Raw genomic sequence first — 23356 nt, forward strand, 5'->3', positions numbered from 1 at the left:
ATGACCTTCACAAGCTAGGAGAAGTGGTTGGGGGGCAGGGAAAGGAGAATGCTGTCATTCCTTAAAGAGACCAGTTGTTCTGTATGTACATTAAGTACAAGGATGGTAAATCACTGGTTAAACAACAGTTCTACAGGAAAAAATCCTGGGAATATCATGGGTCACAAGCTGATGTGGGTTAACATGTCGTGTTGTAAAGTGAGACATGATTTTCGTACATATGAAGAGGTACGTGGGCTGAAAGAGCTACAGCTCTACTGTTGAAGAGAGAGACACTCTCTGGCATTAGCTGAAATACTCCATCAGTAAAATTCAAGAGAGAGATGAGCCACTGGCTGTATCCAGAGGAAACCGAGCAAGAATGGTAGCAGATCTAGAGAATAGTACCTGAAAGGAGAGATTTTTGGAAGTATAAGTTATCTGGCCTTTGTAGGTATTTGCCGTAAGATTAATTGTATTAACTGTATTTACAATTAGAGGAGCTCAGGGCAACGTGCTTAGATATGAATGTGGCAAATACGTATGCTTATCAGTTTCCTGTGGCAGTAAGGTTCATAGTTAATTGCATATGACATTAAAAAAGTACTTCCTTTTATTGTTTTGCATTGTAATGTATTGTGCTGTAAGAGGGAAAAACAGTATATTATGTAGTATCATGAACATGATGGCAACAACACATCTGTAATTGTACTTCTTTGACTGTTTTTACCACCACTTTCAGTTTTGCAGTGTCCCACAGAGGTTGTGACTGTTAGCATACACAGTTCTTCAGGTGTGGTCACATTATGGGATTTCTGTAATGGTACTGCAGAATTCTGTCTCATCATCCTCCTACTATTTATGAAACACAATACATTATTTGATTGGAATTTTGAGTAAATGTCCACAGTGAACAACAGTCATCTTAGGAGTCTCTGGTTTCTGATTCCATTCTTTGCATTAATTTAGAAGCTTGTAAGGGAAGAGAATGTTTTGATTTTTTTTTTTTTCCTTGTGTATGTTCCTTACCATTTCTTCAGCTTGAATTTCATTTGCTAGTGTGTTAATTTCTTCTGTCTCCTTTTTAGGTCTCTCTCACATTTCTCACTGCCTGATCCTCACAAACTGACTAGCATTGTGTCCTGTGCAAATGCTGTCATTAAACTACTTATCCATTGACCAGATCATTAAGAAATAAGTTACCCATGGTTTTAATATGAAGCTGGACTAGAATGTTAGGCCAGGATTCATCCCACTTCAGTTCAGGCACTTAATTCAAGTTAAGGTCTAAAGGTCTTATCGCTGAAAAGAGAGTCATCTTGAGAGGTGATTTGACCCACCCCAGAAATGATCAAATCACCAGGTGTGTTCAATGATTATTTAGAGATTTCAGTAATAAGTACTACTTTTTTTATATTTGTGGTGAATCTAGACCTTATTCCTTGCTGTGATGACATCTAATCTAATCTAATCCTAATCTTTTATCTTCACTTCCAGACTATTTCTTCACACTTTACAACCTTTCCTTTTACAGGTGTTTATTTTCAACCAAAGTTTATTGTGTGAAATGTAACAGAGAGCTTTTAGAAGACCGGTAATTTTTGTCATCTGGTTGTGTTTATTGAAATGCTTAAGAAATTATAGATCAGTAAAATGCTATTTTCCTTTGTAAAATCAGTAGCAATTAGACAGCATTCTCTACTCCCCAAGCCACAGGACAGGGTGGTTCTTACGAAGCAGGATTGTTATCAGCTCAGCAATTCTTTATTTAAGGTTCTTTAAAACTCTTAAATGTACCTTCTAGCCCTGATATATTCTGTGTTCCCCACTGTTGCTACTTCTTGATACCTCACTACACAAAGAGAAATTGTTATTGCCAGAAAAAGAATATAGAGAGAAGAAACCTCCTGAATGCACAGAACAAGAAAATTGGATGCAAAAAAAAGAAAGTCATTTAGCTTCCAAACAGTGTAATTATCTTCTTTAGCTACTCCCTTCGCCTGTACAAGTTCTGTTGTAGGCCTCTTGTTTCTGATATATCTAAGGAATATTTTATTGTTTATTTTTAAATCTTTTAATGTTTGTTCTTGGAAACCTAATTTTGCTCTTTGCAATTTCCTCTTACTTAACGCCTGCTGAAGTTTAAGTTCCTGTTTATTGGCTTCCCTAGGATCATGTTTCCAAAATTTGAAGGATTTCTGTTTGGTTGAAATAGACTCTTGAACCTTGCCATTCATCCGGTTTAGCTTAATCCTGCCTTCCTGGTTCCCTTTCTTACACAGTACACAAGCCTTCAGAGATGGTTCCTTTTAAAGTACTGTCATTATTGCCTTTGCTGTCTTACAGTTTTACCTTTAGGATCTTTATGACTAATCTAAGTTTACTAAGTGTGTGAATTCCACTTCATTTCTTATTTTTTACTGAAAAAAAACATAAGAGCAACTCAGAATATGAGCAGAACCCACAAAGAACAAGAGGTAGACAGAGAAACCAGTAAGATGGGAGAAGGGGAGCACTTACTGTTCCCATTTTTGCTGTATGACTGAACTGGAGGTGGAGACCTGGCTGCAGAATCCCAGTAACGTTGAAGGAACTGGTATGTGTCAAGTTCTGCACTGATGGCCAGCAGTGTTTTCATTCCTGGCTACCATCCACTGCTGATGCTGCAAGGTAATGGCAAAAGTTCTGACTGCAGGTAGGCTATCCACCATGTCCTACTAACAAGAACCTTATTCTGGACTGGAAAATAGAAGGCCCAGCATACTGAAATCCTCATATAATGGGTTGGGTACAAGTGCTATTGCCACAGATAGCCTGCCAAATCGAGGGTCTTGCACTTAGTGCTTTGTAAAATCTTTTAAATCCATAGTAAGCCACATCCATCACCTGAAGGACCAGCACCTAGGGTAGCAAGGGCTGCTCTCCATGTTCTGCCTTCCCTTCCAACACAGAGCAGTGCTTTTGACAGACAGCTAGCTTCATTTATAGGTAGGCGTTTTGAGCATTAAAGTCACATTTGTCACATTAGAAACAGGAATCAATCTGAAATTAATTAAATACCTATGGAATTCCTCGTTGTCTTTCACACCTCTCACTTAAGGTTTTCCTAGATGATTTTTGAAGGTGCATTCTAACGTGTGTCCTAAAAACAAAGGTGTATAAATGCATTGGTGTTTGGAGCTGAATTGAGAAACAGAAGACCAGTGTCAGGGTATGAACTTAATAATGCTGTAGATGGACAGACTTTTGCCAGCTGCACCACAGGATTATATGATGGGGTTGCTAGACACAAAACTGCACGGAGGCCCCTTTGCCCAGTAGAATAGGATGGGACCATTGTCTATATGATGTCACATTTGCAACCCTTTCATCTTGTCTAGGAGAGGAAGAACTTGCACTAGCTGCATTCAATGTTTAATTGAAAAAGACAGAGCTCTGCAGGCATATAACTGAATTGCATCTTCTTTGGCTGGCTCAGAAGTAGATACTACTTTCTAGGATTTTTTTTTTTGTCACTTGAGAGCACTGGCTTTGTCTTTTAACATTTGATCTCTGGAGCCATCACTCATCTCTCCGGTGGCGTTCTGTTTCCTTAGAGCACTGCTGGAATTCAGCCAACTCCATGTTTTGGTCACCACCAAAGACCTATGTGATTGCCATTTCCTCCCCTATCACACATTGTGAGAAAGTATTACTCCTGTGTCAGAGCAGTATCAGATCCAACACTCTCGTTAACTGTTTATGCACAAAACTTCATTGGTTCAGATTTTTAAAGTTGTCAGAGTCTTTCCATTTTATCCTGTTTTTCAGGAGAGGATTTAGTATTTTAGAATACTTTCAGTCATTCTAGGACCTGGAAATTGAAATGCTTTAAGGTAATTTAGCCATTCAGGGCCTTCCATTGGTTTTGCAAACTGGTGAGAAAGGAGAAGAACATTGCCTTTCATTTCCACATATAGTTTATGAATGTCTCTGTGATCCAACAAGCATAGAGGCTTCAGATCATGAGGACAGGAGAGCCTTGGCCATCTCATTAGCACAGTAAGCTGACTGGGCAGAGAAAAAGGACAAAAGAAGTGCTAATTCTTTGGATGGTGATATCTGCACGTTTCTTCAGTACAGCACTGATGTCAGAAATGGATAGCCCCTATTAAAACTGGGTAAGTCTGGACATGCTTTGGAGGACCTCTCACTATCTGCAGACATAATGCAACATTGATGATCATGTAGCAACTCTTGATTCTGCAGTTGAATACTTGAGGATTATTCTAGCAGCAAAACTCATAATCTAATAGATGTGTGCTTGTTCAAAGCCAGGTTTTAGACTGTGAGCTGAAATTTCTTGCCGAATTTCTGTAGGTTTTGTTGTAACAGAAGCCAGGTGTCCTGGTTTTGGCTGAGATAGAGTGAATTTTCTTTCTAGTAGCTGGTACAGTCTTATGGCTTGGATTTAGTATGAGAGTAACGTTGATAACACACTGAAGTTTTCAGTTGTTGCTACATAGTGGTTAATAGCAAGTCAAGGATTTTTCAGCTTCTGATGCCCAGCCAGCAAGAATGCTGGAGGGGCACGAGAGGTTGGGAGGGGGCACAGCCAGGGCAGCTGACCCAAAGTGGCCAACGGGGTATTCCGTACATCTAGTATATAAACTGGGGGGAGTGGGCCTGGGAGGGATCGCTGCTCATGAACTAACTGGGCATTGGTCGGTGAGTGGTGAGCAATTGCATTGTGCATCACTTGTTTTGTATATTCCAATTCTTTTATTGTTATTATTGTCATGTTATTATTGTTGTTATTATTATCATCATTATTATCATTTTCTGCCTTTCTGTCCTATTAAACTGTTCTTTTTTTCCTGATTCTCTCGCCCATCCCACTGCGGGGGCGGGGAGTGAGTGAGCGGCTGCGTGGTGCTTAGTTGCTGGCTGGGGTTAAACCATGACACCAGGCTAGGTGGACACAGTGTGGTCCTTCTGTGTCAAATTGTTTAAATTTATGAATATTTAGGCATTCAGGCAAAGTGACACGCTTTTCCAAAGTGCTTAGTTCCCACTGCTGTCTCACATACATGGGATCTGCCAGAACTCAACATCTTATAAAATTAGACGGCTTTTAATTAGATGTCCAAACATTAGACTCAGTCATTTATGTCTCTGAGACAGTATCTTGCAGATGAACTCACAATAAATTGCACTGAGCCGTTTTTAGTACTTTACATTCCAGAAAGGTAAGGCTTAGACATTTGGTGTCCAGTCCACTCCTGTCTGGGTAAGTACAATCAATATTATGCTGGACTGCAGTTTTCAGTGATACTTGTATTTGCTGTTATTTCTATTATTTGTTATGTTGAATATTTGAATGACTTGCATATTGAAATGTCAATAATTTAATAATTTATTGATTAATAATGCCTTTTAATGTATGCTTAGTATTTTAAAGCCCACTCTTGCAAACACTTCATGGGTGATGTATCGTGCTTACCTTTACCTTTATAAAAGTATGTAGTGAAAGCTAGTCATCAAAGTTCCTTCTCTGATCAGGAGAGAGAAAGTCATCGCCATGGGCTGATTCAGAAGTCTGTAAGATAGATGGATAGAGTTACGTTCCAGAGGGGTCTTTCCCTTTCCATTAATTATGGAATGCATGAATGGGGGGTGACTTTATTTAGTCTATATGCCCTTTTTAATGATTCAGTTAGGTGAGATAAATTCTGCCCTTTCTGTCAGCGGGATTCTTTTCAGTGAGATTGTCAGGGTGGTGACTGCTCTAGTTGCCTCAGTTTTGCAGGGTTGAGCCCGTATTGTTTTTTCTAAAAATTTGCTGTGTACTTACGTTATTGCATGTTTCTTTTTCTGCAGCCAACATCTTGTATATGGCAAGCCAAGAAATGATGAAGGTTGTGGAGAGAGACAGTACAACTATAAAGCAAAATTTAAAGAAGGTAACTATTTAATCCTCAGAGTTTTCTTGGGAAGCCCACATGCATGAGGAAATGTTATATCCAGTTATATTTGTGCAAAACCAGAATTTCAGCAGGCTTGATTCTGCTTTTATGTTAGTGCCATTCCGTTGACTTTGGAAAAGCCATTAAAGGGGTCACTGATCATTAAAATGTCATTGATCCACACCTTTGTAGATGTAGCATTCACCACTGTCAGACGTAGTATCCCATCTGGTATGTTTTCCCTGATGGAGGAGAAACAGTCTATGTTCTGGCTAAGATGTGGTTCCCAGTGAGGCCAGTAGTTACCTGGGTTCTGATCAGACAGGCAGATGGCCAGTCAGGACATGAGTGCAGGCTGATTGACCAAATCCTCTGACTTTGCTGCTGGACAGGTCAAGCAGAACATGTACCATCTGTGTTGTGTGGTGTCAGTTAGTATCATGGGATTCTGCAGGCTTGATTTTTTCCATGGCATGAATACATAATAGAGAGGAGTCAGCAAAATTATTATGGCTCCACAGTTTCAGCCATTCGACTGTAGTGTAAGAGAAAGATACAGAAAGTGCATTCCTTGGGGTCTAGAGCTACTGCTCTACAAGTAAATGAAGTAGTTTCGGGGACCTTTCTCCTGCACTGAACTTTCTTGTCTGTACAGATTTATTGTTGAAAGAGATCCTGGTACAATTTTGGTCTGGACTGATAGCATTCTCCCAGTCAATTCCCAGGCACAGTTCAGGGGTTGGCAAAGGCCAGGAACTGTTCCTAATTGGAGTTTTGATGTGGTCACCCTGTTTTGGAGGCGGAGAGAATTTAGTAGTGTGGCCATGGTCAGACAATTCCAGGTGGCTTATTAGCCAGAAAACTGTCACATTTAATGAACTACTATCGGTGTAGCCTCTGTGTGAGTAGATAATCAGGATAACGTATTATTCTACTGTGTCCCCTTCCTTCCCTCCATTTTTTTGTATCGTCCCTGACTTTTTGCTGGAAGAATGATCCCAGCACTTTTCACTGGTGGAGATTTTCCTTGGAGAATGGAATTTTCTGGGACAGAGGTCCTAGACCTCTAAGATTACTTTGTGCTTTGTAAATAGATACAGTACAAAGTTCACTTCATAAATCAGTCTTTTTTTGGCTGAAAATTGATTTATTTTTTACTTATCCCATTTGCCTTCTCTGCACTTCGAAAGGTATGTTCAGATAGTTCTACTTTTTTCAAATGAGTTGAAATAGCACACATGAACAATGCACTAAGGATGCCTGGGTTTTCACATTTTTATTGCAGAGCATCTGAAGTTCTGCACTTCAGGGGGAATCTCAGTGAAGAAACTGAAGGGCTGATCTTGCAGGCTGCAAATACTCTCATTGTCTTAAACAAAACTTCCATGGGTTGATCTAAAGCCCAATGAATTCAAGGAAAACGGTTCATTTTACTGACTGAATCACCTCTCCGAGTGTCAGGGAGCTGCAGGGTCTGCCTGTTCCCTGAGAGAAAGGGAGCTGGGAGCCAAGGGTGACCCCAGCACAGGCAGTGCCCTCACCAAGCAGGGTCCAGTCCCACAGCACCCGCGCGGGGCAAGGTAACAGGGTCTGTCGACTGTCCCAGATGAGCCAAAGCAATGAACCAGGTCCAGCATCCCTTCAGAGAATCCAGTCAGGAGCAAAAGGAGACAGGGCCAGAGACAGGAATAGAGACAAGGCTATAATGCGGCTCCAAAGTTCATCCAGGAGGCATGGCCAAAGACATGACGGAAGGCAAGCTGCAAGGTGGGATGTATCCAGGCAACAAGTTATGTACAACATAGGTCCAGTGTCAATCTAGGACACAGGGCCAGGGATAGGGCTGGAGACAGATGCTCCTACAATGCAGCTTGAGAGGCAGAGACTAACGGCAAAGGACAGAGATGGAGACCCTGAACCCATAGGCAAGGAGCGTGGGTCAGAGTCCCAGGCGAGGCTGGTAAAGCCTGTTAGTGCCCTGAAACTGAGGGTAAGACTGCAGGTTACCCTGTCAGTCAGGGTGCAAAAATGAAGAGTTTGCAGGAGCAGGACTTCAGGTGCTTTTGGAAATTTTAATCACAAGCACACCTCCTTGAAGTTAAGCACAAAAATTTGTTGGATGAGGATGATAGTGGTGACAATCAGCTGCAGCTCCAGTGACTTCAGGTGGTCTACTCAGATGCTTCACATCACAAAAATACTTATTTCTTGTGCTGAATGAAGGCCCGTAGCCAACGGTAAGAGTTTGCAGGTGTCCTAGTCTGCTTCATCTGTGCTTTTGTTGACTCTGTCAGTCTAAGCATGGCCTTGGCAGGCAGGAGCTTTTTTAAACCTGTGTTAACTTTCTTTTATTGATTCTTCTATGTCCTCATACTTCTAAAGTGGCAAACATGCTCAAGAAAACAAAAAGCTGAAGCGAGCTTATAAGCAGTTGGCAAACTGAAGAAAAAGCAGGTCTAAAAATGAAGCTAAATGCTTCTCTTTTTTTCATCTTCTAGTAATTTCTGGGAATGCAAGAATTAAGGAAAAAAATTGACTTGGCATTATGTTAAATTTGAAGTGTATTGACAATAAAAATGGGCTTAACTTATAAAGGTTGGAAGTTTATAAAAACAGGAATTATAGTCCAAGTTGCTATAGAACTGGCAAGCTGTCACTTCAAAAAATTTATACTGTTTAGTAGTCGCTGTGATCATATGTTAAAAGCCAATCTTAACACCTGACTTTGCCAGCTGCTGTGGAATAGAAAAGTTATTTCTGGATCTTATTTGCATTCTGTGATCTGAAGAAGAAAGAAGAAGAGACACTAAATTATTCCAATCTTTCCATGCCCAGGTTTAACTATAATTATTACTAGTTAGGGACCAGGAGAAATTTTATCTCCAGACCCCAGATTCTTAGTCTAACAGTGCTAATTGCTCAGATTTATGTTGAAAGAATGGGAGCTGGAATATTGTTTGGATAATTAAGTGAGGTATTTCGCTTATAATCTTCTAAAGACAGAAGTTGTACACATTAAATAGTGGAACTGTATGAGGAGGATGGAGACCTGTCTTCTGACAAAGTAATACGTGATAGAGCATTTAAAATATTGGCTCTAAAGCTATTCGTCTGGATCAAGCAGTACATGAATGCAGGCTTCTTACTGCAATGATACAGGGAGTTGTGATAAATCACAAAAACCAAACAAATAAGATAGGGGATACTGATACAAGATTTGCTCAACTTTGATGGTTAATTATCATCAGCTGATTGCGTCTAAGCCAGCTGAGCTACGTTCTTTCACTGTAATAACACCAACTCCCTTTCCTAACAGAAACTGGAGGCAAAGATACTACTGCACTAAAGGAAGTTTATTGTAATTCTTGCACAAAAGGAAGTGGGTGTAATTCCGTATTCTGAAAAGATGGATCAGCATTGAGCATCACAGAGCTTTTACAAATAGAATAAAAGTTTAAAAAGGAAAGGGAAAGTGGTTATGTTGGGCATTCACTAGCGTGCCTGCAATGGACAATGATATTTCTATATAGAGGCTGTCTACAGCACTTAACTTTTTAAGTCTGCATCATGCCACATTCATTGCTTTATTTTAAGACTTAGCCTTACTGACTCTTCTTCCGTCAAGTAAGCTTATAAACCTTTTGTAATCAAGAAGATACTGCGTTAAAGGGTAAAACTAGGGTGCTTACAGAGGAAATTTTGTTTAAAAAAATCACCCCTCAGATTTTATATTTATTGAGATATATTTTGTTCATTACTCCATGTGTAATACACAGTAGTCCTATTTTTAAGTGTAGGATCTGCTCCAAAGCCCATCTAAATCAATAGAAGAGCTCCCACAGACTTCAGGAAGTCTTGAATCAGTTTAGCAGTGAACTTTCTGTAGTGGTTCATAATTTCTTAAGACCATAAATCATCTCCTTCAGCAACTAAAAATCATGATTCTTTTGGTTAGCATGTTAAACCAAGAAACATTTATATGCTCCTTGAACTTAGTTTTACCAGTGGTCTGGTGTAACAGATACATTGATTGTGTAAGGAAAAAGACAGGAAACATCTGAAGTAGAGATACAAAGATGAAAAAAAATCTGTTGTCTGAGAAGAATCATTTTAAATCAAATGGGAAAAAGTATAAACTGGAAGTTTATGGACACATGAACCTATTTTCACTCAGATTGAGGAAGTCTGTATTGTGAGTGGCTTATAGCCACCCATATATAGATGGTTAGGTGGGGAAGAAATTCAGTTTTGAAAAAATTAAATGAATGAAGTATATGTTTACCACTTACTGCTTATTTCAACGGTGTATTTAGAATTTAAAGTAATACACGTTTATATTACACCAATAATACCATACAAAATGTGTTCTCCAAGAGTATCAGTTAAACAGTGATATGCAGAGATTTAGAGTAAAAATTGCAAAAATGAAGCATTTCCTTTCCACAGAAAAGTGGTAGGTTTGTTTTTTGAAAAATTGTCTTTGACAGAGAAAATTTTTAAAACTGAGCAACCAAGAACTATTTTGGCCCCTGAAGCAGCTGTTCTGATGTTGCCCGGTGCTTTTGTTTGAGTCTCTGTAGACATCCACAGGGGTTTAGTAATTATGCCCAGTGAGAGGAGCATGATCTGAAGATAAGTGGTTAACAGAATACTACAAATACTTTGCCGGCCCACAGCCTGAGTGAGCTGCTTGCCTACATTTGTGAAAAACCTTCCAAACACTCTTTCTGAATAGGTGCAAAGTGCTCTCTTGAGCCAAGAACACCTCTTTTTTGGCTGGTCTCACATCCTTTTTGGCCTGCACTCCCTGGAGGTGCAGAGTTGAAGTTAGGGAAGTTGCACATGTGCTTGGGGATTTTGGTGCCTGTGACAATTACCCACAAAAACAACCTTCTCTTTGAAGCACCCAGAATGCCTAATTGGGGAACCGCAGTTTCTCTCCTTGATGGAAAAGGATCCCAGTGAGCATTCAAAAAGTTCAATGCATATCTGTGATATTTCACTTTTTTGGTAACTGAGCTCCTGTTACCATCATTTGTGCTGTGTGGTATTCTAATAAAGAAGCAATTACATGATTTTCCAGGATTTTGGGGATGGGTATAAGGTGCGTGCTGCACACAATGAGCAAAGACAGCAGTATTTCCCCAGCCTTCTGAAGAATACTGAAGAAGTTACCATCCAACCCTTACTACCCCTTAATCGCTTACCTTCCCTCCCTCTGCCACAGAGCTCATTGCACAGTGGTGAACAAAATTGCCATTTATGGCCAGATGCTGATCCTGCTGTTACAAGAGAGATCTGGCTGATTCACCTTAGATAAGTCCCACTGAATGTAGACAGTGTCAGGCTGATAGTCAGAGGGAAATACTGTTTGCAGTAAATATGGTTGGAAGAATCTGGCCCAGTAATAGTTTTGCTTAAATAGTGGTTTCAGGTCTGTTTGTTTTTATTTTGGTATTTATACAGACTTGACTTCTGAAATATTCAAGTTCCTGACACATCTAAATACATACCCTCAAAATGCTTTTAAGTCTTTGAAAGTAACATAGAGAGTATAAATAAGTTATTCGCCCTGGTTTGTTGATAAATCCTGTGCACCCTTTTTTTAAAGCACATTTTTACTTTGCATTCAGTTTGACCCTTAATTATCTGTGAGAAAGTGGAAATAGAAGTGGCCTCACTTGATCTCTTGGGTCTACATACAAAGCAGCCAGTAGCATTGCTAACAAACTGCAGCTAAGTTAAAGAGAAGCCCTTTCCCCTTCCTCGGTTTACCAAATTTCCAATTAACACTGACAAAGGCATGAAAACAGGGAGCCCGCACCCTGCCCATGTGATAGAATACTGTACCTGACACTGGGGAGAGCAGTGATGCATCTTGAATTACCTGCAAAGTAGCCACTACATCTCACTGTGTCTCAGGGTTTGCGTCCTAATTTCTCTGAAAGTAAAATGTTTCTTCACTCCCTTTCCAGACAGGGAAGCTAGTTTTGTTTAATATATATGTTGGTTTAACAAAACTGGCCACGTTCCTTATGTTAAGTAAAATCACCACGAACACTTGAACTACCCATTACACCTTTACTACAACCCCTACAGGTTAGTATTTAAAAATAGCATTGTGTACCCCAGACTGTCAACTGCCTCTTCTCAAAGTGGTCCAGCAGAAGAAGTTTGGCTTAGCTCTGCCCTTGGAAAGTTGAGAAATCCCAGTTCTGGTAAAACAAGCTGAGAAGCAAGTTCCAAAGACCTTGCCATCAAACCGGCTGATCTGAACCACGGCAGGATCACAAGGGGAGGGAGATGGTGTCTTGGAGAACCAGATCCCAAAGCATTTAGGGCTTCCTAGGGCAACGCCAGCTCTTTGAATTCTTCCCAGAAACTGATTAGTAAAGCCAAAGTACAACTGAAGCAAGTCCAGAAAAAAAGCACGTCCCAAACCAGTCTGTTCCCATGTCGTTTATACTATTCTTTTGGCAGGATAAGGTGGAGATGCTTTCATAATTCCAGAGAAGCTAAGTCATTTTCTATAAACCTTGTTTGAAACTAAAATTAATTCTGGGCTAATGCCTTTTAAACTAGTTTTCATCCAAGAGCAAATGAAACTATTCACTGGTTACCGTTGATAGATGTCACCCAGAGAGAAGCTGCTGTCTCAACCAGTGAATGCATGTGGGAGTAACACTGGTAAAAAGTTAATGTATCAGAGACAAGGATTTCAGCAAGGACACTGGTACAGTCTTGCTTGCCGTTGCACATGTGCCGCTAGTTTACATCCACAGAGATCAGTCCTTCGCTCTTTGCCATCAGCTGGAGTGGTGCCTGCCCATGTAATAAGATCCTAACGTTGTTATAACGTGTACCAAATTCCAGAGAGATAGAGGAAACTCAATTAATATTTTTTAACTTTTTGGATTTGTTTTTCAGTGTTGACCTATGACAGCTACAGAAGAGGCACAAAAGAAATCTCTCTGTAATTTATACTTCTGTGAGCTGTCATACATACTAAAACAAGCGCCAATGGAGTCAACTGCAGGAAATCTTTATTATTTTCTTAGAAACTCTTTAAAATGTAAACATCCTGTTGATACAAATCTCAGATTCTTCTGATGTTTACTTAGCAGCTGCCATCATTGTGCAGTGTTTGAGTACACATACCATATTACAGGGTACTGGGATGACAGAGCCCTATTCTGACTTGTGTTTTATTTTACAGAAGCTAAGGCTGAAAATACTTCTGAACAATTTCATGGTAAAACAGCTTATGAGAACATTGCTGTTATTTTAAAACTATTTGAAACTTAGAAATTATGTAACTATTTCAAACACAGTATTGAAATGGCTGGCAAAGATAACCCACGTCCCCTTTACTCTGCCCTCATCACCAGATCCTGAAAGGACATGTTTTAGTCACTCATAACAAGCAGGGTATTGCATCAGGAGTCATATAAAATCTTTGTCATGTCCAGTAGTAGATGCCATTTCCCTTCTGAGTCAGGAATACCTGGAAGTCTCTGCATTCAATATTGCAAAAGAATAAAAAACAATCCTCTCCCCCACAAGGCAGAAAAGTTAAAAATGCAAATATTGAAAAGTTTAAGCCCAGAAGAAAAATAGAAAGAACCTTCTATTTATTGTTTTGTAAATCTGTTTATTTTTAAGCTAGTCTCATTATTTTGGGGGCCTGACTCACCATTTTTGAATGCTTAAGTTGGCAGCAGTTTTCCATTGCTGGTACAGTGGTTGTGCTGACTCAGGATGTCTTTACAGCATGCACAGTCCACAGGAAAATATGGACTTTACAGACCCATGCAAATCATATAGTGCACACCAGTGTTTCCTACCATTAATGAAGATCCCATGTGCCTCTGGTTACACATGGTTTGTTAGTTATACCTGCCTCCTTGCTGCAGTAGCAAAGCTCCTGATGTTAAAATGAAGATGAGAACATTTGGATTCTGGAAACTTCTGTTTAAATATGTCTAAAATGAATCTGTCTGAATATATTGGGAAAATAGGTAATATCCTAACATCTGTATATTTTGTGGCTGTGTGTGGCATAGGCAAAGAGCACAGACACTTTGTCATTCAAAGGGAGACCCTCAATGCCACAAATGACAGTCAAGTATTTGTCAGGTTTCATAGGCCCTGTACCACCATCTGGATCACTGAAAATTTACACCTTAATTCCAATCCTGCTTTTAGATTTGATTGCATAATCCATTAATAGGGAAGCATTTTGAAAAGAATTCTGTTGACAGTTTCTAATTAAAAGACATGTATGTTAAAGTTTTAGATTTGCAGGCATACGCACATAGATGCACAGAACACACACACCAACATCTGCATACGAAATAAACAGACAAAATAACTGCAGCGTCAAATAAAGTTCCCCAAGTCTTCCTGTTACAAAGCTGCTCTTAGTTGGTTATAACGTACCCAAACTTTAATTGCATATATGACACAAGTGTCTGTCCTACCATGACTGTTTATTTTTTATTTCAGTCGGAAGGGTTCCACAATGTCTACAAATATGGCTCAGGGTCAAATGCATTGTTTTCTCATGGTAAAAATTCTTGGCCTGGAGAAGGAAGCTATTCATTCCAGTGCAGAGGAGATACGTGCTGAGCTAGTATAGAGGGAACTAGTGAGTGAGGAGTAAGTAAACAGGAGAAAGAGGGGGCAGGAAGAACCAAAGGCTCTGTTTGTTTGGCCAGAGGTAGGCTTCTGGTGCTATATGAGGTGGTGGATTTGAGCTACCCAAGGAAGACTGACATAGGAGACAAACGAGCTGCCTGTAGCAGCAGTGGAGACCAAGCAGGGTTATGCTAGTGTATCAGTCTAAGTTGCGTGAGATCATAAAATCATTTAGGTTGGAGAAGACCCTTAAGATCTTTGATTCCAACCGTTAACCTAACACTACCAGATATTTATGTATGGGCACCTGAATCATGCTTTATGAGTTTACTTGTAGGAATCCACACATGCAGTAGGCATTAGAGGTGCCATGACCCCATAAGAGTCAATAGAAATCTATTGAAGAAGTCAAGGTGGAATTTGGCCCTTAAACATGGACATCTGGTTTAATTTTGGGCACTGTGGAATATCCCCATCTGGCCTCCAGCTGTTTTGCCAGACAGTTGTGGGTCTCCTATAAAATCTGTCATACCTTCCCATCTCATGTAGGTGCCTCAGATACCTAGAGCATCTCAAATGGCAGTAGGTACCTACACTTAGGCAGCTGAGTTCTTAGTGGAGCCTGAAGTGCAGCTTCACCCACCTTGCAGTAGACACCTGCTGTCTACTGTAGCTTTCTAAGCACTGATGACTTTATTGAGTATATCTTTCCTGACTGTGTGGTGGGAATTTGGATGCCTGGTACGCATGTAAACACCACAATACAGTTACGTGTATTTAGATGTTTTTATGCTGAACTGAACCCGACCCTGACACTAGGAACAACTGATAGTCATAGAGATATTTGAGGAGTAGGGCTGGGAATAGAGGTTCCAGACTGAGAAAAAAGTGGAGAATTGCTTGGGGGAAAAGCAACTAGGGTTGGAATTGAGACTCAGAATGGGATGGAGAAACGAGAACACTAAATTTGGACTTGGCAGGGCAAGAATGTGGGACTAGAATAAGAAGCGGAAGTTGTGGAAATTGGAAATGACTAGGTAAGGAGAGTAGAGCTGAAACAATGAGTCAAAGGGGGGTAGAGCAGTCCTGAGACCAGAAAGGGACAAGACAGAAGGAGTCATACTTGGAAAGACTGGACAAACAACTGGACAGCAAGGCCAGTAGTTGGTAAATATTCAGCCCTTTTCCGCTTGGAAAGGAACCTAAATTTCCAAAATCTTATCGTTCCTGTTGTCAGCAGGTGCCTTTGGCTATGTTTGCCTTAAAAACAGCAGCAGCACAATAAAAGAGAATTTGTAAAGATAAACAGTAAATGGTGAGGACCTGATGTTCCCAATGTAGGCATCTCAGAGGGTTATTACTTCAGCCAACAGTTGTCTGCTCCCATGGACTGAATGACCATTAGTGACTGGAGCTCAATAAGTGTGACCCTGAAGAGCATCTTTGCCTTAGTTTCGGTTGAAAGGAGTTCATACACTCCGAGACTACTCCATGATGTGAACCAAAGCATGGTAAATCTGGACAAACGTGACATTTGCTTCAAAAACACACAATACATCCAAACTGAATCACTAATTTCTGTGCTGGACAAACCCAGTGTGACACCCAGCAGGAAGGTGTCCCATGTTCCTCTGGCCAGAAGCTGACAGTGCAACTTCTTTCAATTACACCATTACCTTAAGGGACAGAGGCCTAAAGCAGCAGATCTAGAGGTGCTAACACTGTTGCAAATACATGTAGGTGCCATGTGTAAAATACCTGTTTTTTGGTTTACCTCCTTGAAGTCTAGCAGACTGTATACACAAGCTCTGCTAAAACCAGTTGATACTGCATTACCAAGGATTTCAAAGTTAGCACTGTTCTTAATTCAGATGCCTTTTATGTATGCATTAAGAGGTGGTCTTTCATTAAAACATCACTTTTCCTTTTTTCTCTTTCATTAACCAAAAGAGCTGTTTAATGAAGGAGACAGCGGGATGCAGAACTCCTACCTCATTTATGGCAGGAGTGGTAAAATGCCTGTTGAAAGAAACAGAGAACTATATGAAGTAAAAATGGATAGCTTCATAGTAAAGGCACTTAAACTTCACATCCAGGAATGAGCTGTTGGTGAAGCCATTAATATTTTTCATAGACGGTCACAGTTCATCCTCACTTTTCTGAGTATCTCATTTAAGATCTTGAAATTTGTTTTACAGACAGATAGTGTTTCAGAGCACCCACAAATGAAGTCCAAGAGCATAGTCAATAGCAGTAATGCTACGCACACTGGAAAACCAGCTCTAGGTGTTTCAGACTACACTACATACTTTCAAATTAATGTATGTAGTGTGACATTAATTTCTGTACTCCCCATCTGCAAAATGGAGTAAAAATGGCCACTTAAGGTGTTGCAAAACTAAATTAACAAATGTGAGCATGCAAATCCTGTAGTGGTGCATGCCAGAGGAATGCACATAAGAAAATAAATTCTGTCTGTAAACCATGAAATATGTAGTAAATAAATTCTCAGACCACACACAGAATTTAAAACAAAATATACTATCAAATAGCAGCTCATCAGCTGAACGTCATCGTGTCAGTGGATTGAATGAGTCAGGGATCCTTTGGATCATGCAATGAAGGATTAAACCGTAATGCAAATATACCAGAGGCAGGCTAAGAATGCACATAAATCTTTTGTTTAGGCATTGCCAAATCTGTGAGTTCTCAAGTTTACAACCCTACCTGGAGAACAGCCCATTTCGCAGTTCATGCAGACTAAGCCAAGTATTTTATCCACCTTTGTAAGTGTAAATGACTTTTCATCTTTTTCTAAATGACCGTGTGATGAGATTCTATGATTAGCCTATTAAAATATCTAATAATTTCAAGGACTACTCTATTAAACTGGAGTTGCTCCATTTCTTTTTTTGTGTTTCATAATCTTTATTTTTGTATCTATTGGTAACGGAGCCCAGGGTTAAACATAATTTGGTCAGATGTTTGGCTTTCAAAAGTCCTGAATGCAGCTGGCCATTTTACGTTGGCTTTTTTGAAGAATTTTTGCTAGTGTGGCATCCTGTGATTTATGAATCGAAGGCAAGATCAAAAGAAATTTTCTGCTAAAGCAAACAACGTGTCTTGTTTCCAGCAATTAGTGAGTGACAAAGGAAACCAATAATGTTTGTTAACATGGGATGGTTTATGTTCTATGTTTTACATATACATAGAAGTATAACTTGGGTTGGTGTCTATGCAGCTGAGATACTATATTTTGGATACAGCCAATAGTCAGTAATGTCCAAGATTTGGGTACGCTTCAACAAGAGAAAAGCAAGTTAGACAAAAACTTGTAACATTTTGTGAAATGCAGTCTGGGCTCTTAGCCCACCTCTGCCCCAGTGGGTGCATTTATTTATATTCCACATGGCTACAAAAATGATGGAATTGAAGATTTTTGTGATGAAAGGAAAACTTCTTGTCCCCTAATTTATGTTAGCATTGCTCAATTATTCACTGAAGTACAGAAATGAAATATGAAACAAAGAAGAGTAATGGAATTGGGCCAAGCTGTGTGTGTGATATGTTGAGCAATCAAAATCCTTCTGGTACCTGCATTCAAACATTTTAGTATAAAGAGTCCTCATCATTAATCTTGTTCCTGTATAGTTTTAAATCCATAGGTTTTTACTGTCTCCCAGACAACCACTCTCCCTTCAAATACTTTATAGAAATTGAAAAACATAGCTATAGCATGCCAAGTTGAGATGAAAATGGGGGGAAATGATGACTTGGGAAAGAGTGACAGTGTCTCTAACAGAGAGAAAAGACACTTCATTGAATATTATATTTGCCTGGAATTTATGACTTTTGTGTTTAGGTGGGCCTTGTAGCACCTGCTTCACGTATGTCATTGAACAAGGTTATTAGGGCAAGATCAGAATAAAATGGACTTTGGTAGAATTTTAGTTCACATTACAACCCAAAAGAAAATTGCTCATTCATCTCCAAGAGGTGCCTGTGCTCTACATGGGCAGCGCTTCACAGAGATAAGATAGAGTGTTGGGGTTGTTCAGCCTGAAGAAGAGAAGGCTCCGGGGACACCTTATTGCGGCCTTTCAGTACTTAAAGGGGGCTTATAAGAAAGATGGGAACAGACTTTTTAGCAGGGCCTGTTGTGACAGGGCAAGGGTTAATGTTTTTAAACTAAAAGAGGGTAGATTCAGACTAGATATAAGGAAGAAATCTCTGATGAGGGTGGTGAAACACTGGAACAGGTTGCCCAGAGAGGTGGCAGATGCCCCATCCCTGGAAACATTCAAGGTCAGGTTGGACGGGGCTCTGAGCAAACTGGTCTAGTTGAAGATGTCCCTGCTCATTGCAGGGGGGCTGGACTAGATGACCTTTAAAGGTCCCCTCCAATTCAAACTAATCTATGATTCTAAGATTCTATGATTATAAAATTCTCCAAGCAAAAAAAGTTTTGCTTCTGAGAATCACCATAATTGCTGTTATTCTAACATGGCTGAGTGAATCACCTCTAGTTTACATCTAACACCAAGGTTAAGAAAAATAGGTACTCCTCTACCTAAGGCCCCAACCGGGCAGGTGGTTTGAGATCACGCCTCACGGATGCTAGTAAGATAGAGCTACTCACAGATGTGGATTAACCTCCTACTTTCTCTTAGTTTATATCCAGAAGGCAGCCATCATGGTTAGCCCCTTCAGTTGGGACATAGCGTCAAGTTTAGTGGTAATTTTGCTATTTGATTAAGTAGCTAGAAAGCTAACATAGAGAACACCTAATAGCTAGGGAAAACACAGCAGCTTGCCTGGTTAAGGGTGGACTCCATGGACAGCTAGATGTTTTGATCCATAATAAATTTCTTAAGAGAGCCAGACTTTCATCAGCAGATCTCTGTTTTTAGAATTAAGACTGTATTGTGTTCCACAGTTTTACAGATGAGGAAACTGAGTCACAGAGCATTTAATTGGCTTCATCATAACTGCAGACTTGGAAACAACCAAAAACTACCAATTGCTGCTCCTCACAGTATATCTTGGGTCACAAAGCATCGCTTATTTCCAAATAATTCAGTGCTCTTTGTTTGGATATTGGTTGCTTCATCAGTAACTTTTCAAATTAATGATTTGATGCGCTTTGATTTCTAGCTGATTTTTTACTATGGAACTGGAGACAGCTGGTGTCCACAGCACTACTACGATGAGATCAAAATGGATTTTCCAGACGGGGACATTCGACTTTGTGAGAAAGGGCTCCGCCACGCCTTTGTGCTAGATGCCAGCAAGGAGATGGCTGCCATGATTACAGACTGGTTACAGGATGATCTGACCAAATTATAAACACGGATTCAGTGATTAACAAGAAAACGATGTAATTATTTTGTGAACGTGTAATTTTTTGTGAGAGAGTCTGTCCTATTTTTTTCTGTTTATTATAGATTATGGCTTGTTTTCTATTGAGATGTTTTAGAGAAAGTTAAAGAGAGACTGGCTGGTCCAAAGTATAGTTTTATTGATTCAGTGGTGATGTACCTTCATCCTGTGTCTTCAGGACTCTGCAGGACTTGGCAAAGGGTGGAATATTTATTGACTGCTAGCACTCTAGACAACACTGATACTAGATTCACTAGCTACAAGTGTACCCGAATCACTACCACCTCACTCACCTGCTGGAGGACTGTCAGGGATGGGTTTGGGGCAGCCCAGCTGGCCTGCTTTAGAAAGAAATACCAGGCTACTCTGTATGGATAACAATCCCCCTGTGGATGGATCCTGGCAATGGATCCTGGTATGCTGTGAAAGACCTGGCCCTCTCCACGTGTCTCATCCGTCCATGTAACCCAGGTGCATGGCAGCCAGAACAGCCCAAGGGCCCAGGACAACCCTAACGTTGTCTCCTCCAGGTCAGATGGGGTTGGTCGTCAATCAGAGGTCAGGCTGAGTTCGGGATGAGTACAAGGGAGATGCGTAGATGAGACGTGCAGTTTCTCCAAGTCTCAGAAGGGGTTTAGGGTGCTGCCAGGACTCCACAGGGTATTAAAAATACCATAAGGTAACTGTGGCTGCTCAGCGAGGGAGTACATGTGGAGCTCTTGTCTGGCACATGGCCAAGTGTTTCATTTTTTGATTGACTGTAGAGAAGGTAAACGACACTGATCAAAAGTGCCAATATTAAAAGGTTAAAATGGATTGCAGAATCCATACATAACTACTTATAGGTGGCCTAGCTCTCCTAATGAAGTCCGTGAGAACAGTGCTTGCTCAGCAACTTTAAAGAATTAAACCAGTTTTGATGCATGCCTCAATTTCAATTCTTTGCTCTAAGGACTGAATTATGAAGTTTTCAGCCAAGCCACAAATTAGGTAAGTCCACCGTGAGAAAATGGCTATTACTCTGCCATGGTTGCACCCGTGAAATGGCATGAAATGTTACTATTGAAGACCAGATCCTTGCTATAACATTGCTGACAAGTACACTCTTCCTCACATTTGTTCATCCCTCTCCTTTACAGGTAGCAAAAAACTAGAAAAAAACATCCTACCAGTTGTGATAACAGAAGTTACAGGTGATAGCTAGAAATGAAAATAATGGAAGTAAGGGGAAAAGAGCCAAGTGTAATAAGGAAAAGCGTTCTAGCCATGAACCTGCAAAATAGTCTCCCTGTGGAGTTCATAGAGACATTTATAAATAAACAGAACACTACAGAATATAGTCAGGGGAAGTCCTGCACTTGCAAACAAATGAATTTAGATGATGCATTGGGTATCTAACTTAAATGATTTATTAACAGTTTTAATGTGGTACTAGTGAGGATGGTACTGGAGAATGTTCTCCGTGATGCAGAAAGACCGATTAATTCCTTTTCTTACACGATTATATACACACCTTCCACTTCTCTCTAAATCCCCCTTGGATCTTTCACTAATATTTAGAGCAATTTGTAATAGAATTCAGTTTCTGGATATTTTGGACTAGTTTTCAAACCTGCAGACAGACAGTGGATTTAAGTGACCTTCTTTGCATCAGAAACTGGTTTAGCTTTTGAGACTAGCCAGTGGATTTTCAGATTACACTGCCGCGTAACGAAAGAGATACTGACTGATGCGCGAGGCAGCAATGTTGAGACCACAGTTACAGCAGCATGGGGAGGAGCCAGACACGTTCCAAGTGAAGGGACTGTGCTCGTGCAACTGATTCTGTTTATTGGAGAGTCATGGGACTTCCCTTCTTTCTACAGGGCCATATTGAGTCACGATCAAAACAATTCTTGTGCTCACTTTAGAAATCCATAGTTGTATGTGTCTGTGTGTGTCTAAACAGCCCCCCGATGTTGGCATGTATTCCTGTTCGATGGCGTTATGGCAGATGCTAAATGCATCTGTTGGCCTAGGTGCTCCCTGGGGCAGGGAGAGGGGGGCATGTTCATATACGTGGAGATATATATATGCACACATATATATATATACACATATGCACATGTTTGTATGTTAGCAACATAAAAAATACAGTTCACTTGGTTGTTTTGGTTCACATGTTGATCTGGTTGAACAAAACCTTTGTTCTTCGAAGTATATGGAATCAAGTAATTGAGCAAGGACTCAGTTTGTAAAAGTTCAGCTGTTGTAGTGGATCTCCTGAGGACAGAAAAAATCTTGCATTAACCAAAGATGACAAGCAACTATTAAAGCCTGGAAACTGAAGCACCTATGAGAAGCAGTTGTTTACAGTGCATTATTCGTATACTTTGTATGAGGAATTAATTTAGCAATACTTGTACTTGACTTGTGTATGCCTTTTATACAAATGTTAATCCATTATAATAAATCCTACTGACTGCATTAAGACATAAACTGAGATTAGATCTGGTCAGTGATGACAGAGATCTACTGCAGGATAATGCCTTACGATTTTCTTAAATGAATTTTCTCTAAGATTATCAAAACCATATTGATTCAATTGCTATCTTCCTCCTAGAAGCTGTTACTGTAAGGCTAAGATCTGAAAATTTGCTACTATATTCACAGCAAAAAAAAGCACGGGTCTAGTTTCCACAGCTGTATTTCCTAAGAGGAGCCGATCTCACACAATGAGAATCCAGCTCCTCTGAAGCCCGTGGTGTTCACCATGACCCCAGGCAAAGAGTGTCAAAAATGCTTATGGTCCAAATGTGCCAACTTAACGTGAAAACAGTGTGGTCTTGCCTATTTTAGACTATTTTAGAATTCTTGAGAAACCTATCGCAAATGAGTTGACTGTATACAGTAGCACCTAATCTCTGTCATTCACATTTGTGCTTCTCACCACGCGAGTAATCCTGCTAGCTTCAATGATTCTGACTCACGTTCAAGTGTTTTGCTAGATCGATACCTTTTATGAAAAAGTACACAACTCCAATAACAAAAATAAAGACATTTATGGTAAAATGTAACTTGACTATTTGATAACTTGTTTAGTCTCAGTTCACCTTCTTCATTACTTCATGCATACAAAATTTACAAAAATACTTGCCAAACCCCAAATTTCACATGCGATGTAGACATCTGCTAAGTGCAGAGAAAATCAGTGGGTGGTAGGCACCTGACTCACTCAAGCATTTTTATCCAGAGACACTCCAAAATAATCAATCAGTGTTTCCCCTTGCTCCCTCCAGCTCCGTGTTTGCTGCTTTGAATGAACTATAGAGTGTGTGGATTAGCGAGATTTGTCCCTTCAGGAAGCTTGATGAGTGCTTGCCCAGTGTTTATGGTGAAGAATTTGGAGTTGGACTCCAAGCTAAACACCAGTTTCT

The 23356-nt window shown here is 40.1% G+C and overlaps 1 protein-coding gene across 1 annotated transcript in view; it reads left to right on the forward strand.

The window, feature by feature from the left end:
* Window positions 1-22996, forward strand: part of LDAH (lipid droplet associated hydrolase) — a 128654-nt gene extending 105658 nt beyond the window's left edge. Inside the window, exons 6-7 of the mRNA XM_030037436.1 lie at window positions 5839-5921; window positions 19716-22996. Coding sequence (XP_029893296.1) covers window positions 5839-5921; window positions 19716-19907 — 275 coding nt within the window. The 3' untranslated portion in view covers window positions 19908-22996. The remainder of the gene's footprint in view (window positions 1-5838; window positions 5922-19715) is intronic.
* The last annotated feature ends 360 nt before the right edge of the window (window positions 22997-23356 follow it).

This window comes from Aquila chrysaetos, chromosome 15 (assembly GCF_900496995.4).
Source record: "Aquila chrysaetos chrysaetos chromosome 15, bAquChr1.4, whole genome shotgun sequence".
Lineage (NCBI taxonomy): Eukaryota > Metazoa > Chordata > Aves > Accipitriformes > Accipitridae > Aquila > Aquila chrysaetos.